At 39.6% G+C, this 6,097-nt stretch overlaps 1 protein-coding gene across 1 annotated transcript; it reads right to left on the reverse strand.

Moving 5' to 3' along the window:
- Positions 1-5,396: 5,396 nt before the first annotated feature.
- On the reverse strand, positions 5,397-5,810 carry LOC140178693 (uncharacterized). The gene has a single exon (XM_072215918.1). It carries the CDS (start codon positions 5,808-5,810, stop codon positions 5,397-5,399), a length of 414 nt encoding a protein of 137 aa, XP_072072019.1.
- Positions 5,811-6,097: the final 287 nt, after the last annotated feature.

Genomic DNA, 6,097 nt, shown 5'->3' on the forward strand with positions numbered 1-6,097 from the left:
GCATGGATACTAGCAACTTCATTATGATAGGTGATCCAAGTTGACAAAAATAACAAAAAAAATATGGTAACATTATCAGAGTACTTGTAACCAAATTAGTAGTAAATAAGTGCATTTAAAGTGCTCAAAATACATAAAATGAGTCAACCAAAATACATAACCAGAATAATCATAGCAGAAACGATGTCTAAGTTAATTCAGTACTGCTGCACAACATTAGTAATCTAAACCAAAATACAGCTGAGCATTAAGTCAAATAGCATTAAGCCAAAACAAAACATGGGATCCCATGTACTACAAGAAGACCTTTCAAAAAGAGAATTTCATGGTGAAAAGGTTCATTAATCCTTCTTTGATAGATTTATGCCTGGGGTTGGAATGAACTTAAGCAACCTTGATAAGGTTTGGTTGCCAGCTGCTGCTATTGTCTCCACTGAAATGGCTTCACCATTGATGTTAGGTTGTACACGAGAAGGTCTTGGACCTTGAGTAGGGTTTGCATTAGGTTGAGGTTGTGGAATGGTGGTATTTGCATGTTGCTGTGTTGCTAGTGGGGGTGGGGGACTAAATATCCTGTGCTTTGGCCTAAACCTTATGCCAGTGTTTGTCATTGCAACCTTAGGAACTTCAGATTGAACCATAATGGGCTGTTAACATAAAGACAACCAACAACTCAATACAGACAAGCACACAATAGGCTTTAAATACAAAATAATAAAAATGGTTGTTGTTACCTCTGACTGTAAGGTAGATTGTTGTAACACCCTAATTACCCTAAACCTTACCTTTAGCCGTAAGGCAAAGGTTAATCAGAGATTACGACAGCTCTAAGGCTTACACATATTTATATATAGAAGAAAATAATATATTCTAGAAGCCTGATGAAGGATATAGCTCAAAAATAGGATTTTAAAAGCACAAAATGAACTAACAAAGCGTCTAACTTAAAGCACAAGAAACAGGTGTAATATAATCAAGGACAACAGTATAATAGCGAAGTATCATAAGAAACTAGCTACGGCTCATGGAGTTTAAGCCGGCTAGCCAAATATACCGACAAAAGGAAACTGAAGTTTAAAATGGTTTATACAAGTTTTGTTCTCTCTCAAATACAAGCCTCTAGGCCAAAATAAAAATACAAAAGTGAGAGACATATACAAATAAACAAAAGAGACGGGATCCTCTGCTTCTGTCACCACCCCAATAACTCACTGAGGTGGATTGCGACCTGCATATGAAAAATATAACAGAAAATATGGTATGAGAACCGGAGGTTCTCAGTATGGTAACAGTGCCCAGTGATATAGGATATAAGACCCCGGGACGCCAAAGGCAATCCTAGACTTCATATCCATTACAAGAATCAAACTTAAGGCATACTAAAATAGATAAGCATGATTATATAAGACCTTAACAAAACTTAAACCATAGCACCATAAAAGGGTAATCTATCTTAGGGGATTTCTAATCTAATCAAACACCGTTGTCCCACAGCCTTCACCAACCTATCCTCCATGCGATCACATCGCCACCGCCTTCCAAACCTCCTCAATCCCAGTAGAAATCACAATTATATACAAGGCAAGTAAATCACAAATAGAAGCATATATGGAAAGTAATTCAAATAGCAATTAGGTATGTTATACAATTAGACAAGCTAGTGCAAGTAGTCAAAGCATACAAACAGATAGAAAATGCATATGATGAATGCCTACCCTACTGGCTGTGATATCACGTTGTCGGTTCAACTGCCAACCCGACAAATCTCCATGGAGATGCAGCCCTTCGAAATTTTCATATGGAAACCCCCGAGATATAGTGCTCGGATCATTGTCCAGGTACCAGCGCCTACACGCTCTATAGATCCGAAGGGATGCGAGCGGGATTTATTGCCACCGACCTCACATCTAAGCGCAAGTGGGACAAACCACCGCTCTTACGCCGCCGCCGCTACCTCGAACAGGCGGGATCCAACCTCAGCCCCTGCCCGGACACATAGCGTCTCTTAGTTTCAATAAAAAGTAGTGTGGTGGTTTTCAAAACATTTTCAATATATCATGGATGATTCATCTCATTCAGAGTCCTCAACTCATCTCAACCACTGTTAATTCAACATTTCCATTCCTCATTCTCACTCTACCAACCCATCCTCAGTACACCAGAAACCTATGCCTCCGTTCTCTAATATTTCATAATAATCATCGACTAAAACCCTTAGCCTATTTACCATATTCCCATACTCAAAATTAAGTTCAAAAGCCTTAAAATGGTGTTATAGAAGCTTACAACCTTATTGGAAAGGTGAAATAGTTGAAAACAAAGTTAAATTTGTGAAACAGGGCGTGTGCGTCCGCACAGAGGTGTGCATGCGCACGCCCAGGAAGATTTTAGAAGTGTGCGTACGCATAGGGGTGTGCGTACGCACAGGTACTAAAATTTACAAGCCTGTTCATTCGCACAAGCTGTGTGAGCACCCCCAATAGACGACCCTTCCCGACTTGTGCATGCGCACAGGGCTGTGCGTCCGCACAGGTCGCAATTCTTCATTGATGTGCGTGCACAAGCTGTGCTAACGCTGCAAGCAGAGAGCCTTATCCTGCTTGGGCATACGCACAGGTCTGTGCGTCCGCACAGAATAAGAATTTTGTAGGATTGCGCGTTCGCACAAGGTTGTGCGTGCGTACATATCAGAAATCCTAAAATTCTGCAACTCTGCAGAATTTCAGAGTTTTAACACCAACTTTAAATGATCATAACTTCCTCTACAAAATTCCAAATCTTGAAAACTTTATATTGTTTTAAAGATTTTTCAATGTACTTTAATTCTAAACAAATTTCAACCAATTTTGAGAATCGAGGCAAAAGTTATGATCAGACAAAGTTCACCAAAAACCAACTTTTACCCAAAATCACAATTTTCACAATTTCATTGTAAAACCCAACCAAAACCAAACCAACCCAATCCAAACTCCACTTTTCATCAAAATTAACCCTCTATACCATATTACACCAAACTTACCACATTTTTCCTTCAATTTTTCTCATCCACAACATCAACATCCATATCATATATTTATATATCAACACAAATCACTTCTCAACTTCACAAATTATCCATCATTAACTCAACCATGCTTCATATTATTAATCAACAATTTTTAATCATCCAAATCCATCATATCTCAACATCATCATTTAACCATATCAACAATACCAATTTATTGTACACCATCAACTAACCAATCATCAACAACATATAAAATTTCAAACCTATCCTATGGGTCACTAGCCTAAGTGTCCATGAATATTATATACTACATAGAGAAAATTGAAACCATACCTTGGCCGATTTCCAATATGCACCAAAAACCCAAATTGAGCCCAAGACAAGCGTTCAAGCACAATCTAAGCCACCAAGAATCTTCAACAAGCATCAACAAGCTCCAAACTCAATATAAACAAGTTATATGTACATAAACCATCATAAATCAATCTAGGGCTCATTATAATTGAAATTTCACAAGAGTTTCAATACTTCTTACCTTGCCCAAGTGTTTTGGAAGCCAAAACCAACATCAATCAAAGACTAGAGTGTACCTAAACACCAAAAAATCACAAAACCTCACTTAGCCAAAATCCTAAAAACTCAAAATTTTGAGTAGAAGAACAGAAAAAGATTTCGTGGTTACCTCTTCAGTTTCTTGCATGGGTTTTGTAGAGCTCTTCACAAGGAACACATGATTACAAACGGTGCGGCGATCGGAGCTCTGTAGCTCATGATATAAGCTTGTGAAGATGGTGATGAATAGTGACCATGGGGTTTCTCTTCTTCTTCTTCTCAGCTGGTGTGGGTGTTGTGTTTATGTGTGTTATGGCTGATTGGATTCATTAATGAACCCTTATATATATTGGGCTTGGGCCCAACTTGAGCCCGGTCCAACCCATTAGCATTTTTAGCCCGTTAGACCCAACTTTGGGCCGAACTTTTAACACTAACACCCAATTTTCCATTTCTAATATTTTTCTAAGGTCTTGGACTGTTTTCACTTTTTCTTGCACAGGGCCAGACATACTTGAACCGGTTCAACCAGTTCGATAGCCGGTTCGTAGTTTTTCACGGTTTTTCGCAGAAAACCCGTTTTCTAACTCGGAAGGACCCACTGAGTCTAAAAATCATATTTAAATCCCCAAATTCTCATCCTAACTTCCCGAAATTTAATTTGGGCATTTAAATGATTTTATCCGTGAAAAATCCGGTTCTTACATCCTCCCCTCCTTAAAAAGATTTTCGCCCTCAAAAATCTGAATCACGCGATGTAACTCCACGAAGCATCCTACTTTCGACGTTGCCAACCCGACAAGTTGCCAAAATATCTCGTTCACCATCATCCTACTATGTCGATGTTCTTTCTCGCCAACTCCTCCATATAATAGTTCACTCGGATAGGTAGAAAATGAGCAGATTTGGTTAAGCGATCCACGATCACCCAAATCGCATCAAATCTTGACCTAGTTCTCGGCAAACCAGTCACAAAATCCCTCGCGATTCCTTCCCACTTCCACTGAGGAATCTTAAGAGGCTGTAGTATTCCTGATGACTTCTATGCTCCATCTTCCCCTTCTAACACGTCAAACACTTGGATACCACTGAAGCTACGTCACCTTTCATCTCAGGTAGGGGTGGCAAAGCGGGCCGGCCCGTCCCGCCCCGCCTAGGCCCGCCTCATAAACGGGGCGGACCGGCCCGCCCCGCCAACTAAAATGGGTTCAAAATGCTAGCCCGCCCCGCTTTATGGCGGATTGGCGGGTTGGCGGGCTAGCCCGCTTGACTCTTTTTTTTTTTTGAAAAATAAAATTCATTAAGATTAATCAAAAAATAATAATTAAAAAATAAAATACAAATAAAAAATAGTCAAATTATAATATAATTTTTTTACTATACTTTTTTTAATTTTTAACTTCAATAAAATTGTTCAAAATAATATTTGTCAATAGAATCATCTTTATTTTAAAAAATAAGTCACATAATTTGAGCATATATATGAAATTGTAAAATAAAATAAATAAAGTTAATAACTAAAAGAAGAATAAAAACAAAAAATGAAAAAAAAGTGTTTAAAAAATTTTATAATTATTAATTTTATAATAGTAATCACTCTTTTATTTAATATAAAAAAATAAAAAATAAAAATCTTCGGCCCGGCGGACCGGCCCGTCCCGCCCCGCCAAAACCCGACAATTTGGCGGTGCGGGTTTGGCGGTTTTTTTTAATTTGGCGGGCTCCAAATCCTAGCCCGACCCGCCTTTTTTAGCGGGTTTGGCGGATCGGCCCGACGGGCTCGACCCGTTTTGCCACCCCTAATCTCAGGCCACCAGAACATCTTCTTTAAGTCATACTACATCTTCGCACTTCCGGGATGAATAGGAAATCCATTGGAGTGAGCCGCCGACAACAAGTCTTGCCTCCACCTCCCGACATCCTGTATGCAAATTCTCTCCTTATATCTCCACAATCCTTCACCATCCTTAGTGAAATCCGCACGCCTCTTCTCACCAACTGGTTGGAACAATCTCTGAAACTTTCGCTCATCTTGCTGAGCCCTCTGAATCTCCGTCTTAAACGCACTTGAAATATGCAACTGGTTTAAATAAGTTCTTTCGGCAAGATCCACAAAATTTTCCACTAGCTCCTCTTCCTTGATTCTCATCCAAGCAATTATTAAAGATCTCCGACCCAAAGCGTCTGCTACCACATCCAACCTTCCAGGGTGATAACTCAGTTCAAAATCGTAGTCCTTAAGCAACTCCATCCATCTTCTCTAACACATATTAAGCTATTTCTGATCAAAGACGTACTTGAGGCTCTTGTGATCAGAAAAAGACATTAAACCTCACTCCGTACAAGGGGTGCCTCGTTAGTGTAAACACAATCGCCGCTAATTCCCAGTCATGAGTTGGGTAGTTCGCCTCATGCGGTCTTAGCTGACGCGATGCGTAAGCCACCACATTTCCGGTGTTGCATCAACACGCAACCTAAACCCTTCAAAGAAGCATCACAGAATACTTCGAACGGTTCATGCAGTTCCAACAAGATTAA

Source organism: Arachis hypogaea, chromosome 14, assembly GCF_003086295.3.
Source record: "Arachis hypogaea cultivar Tifrunner chromosome 14, arahy.Tifrunner.gnm2.J5K5, whole genome shotgun sequence".
Lineage (NCBI taxonomy): Eukaryota > Viridiplantae > Streptophyta > Magnoliopsida > Fabales > Fabaceae > Arachis > Arachis hypogaea.

What these genes read in the sequence shown, in the direction of transcription:
- LOC140178693 (XM_072215918.1), bottom strand. Translation starts at nt 5,810, where the DNA reads ATGGAGTTGCTTAAGGACTACGATTTTGAACTGAGTTATCACCCTGGA.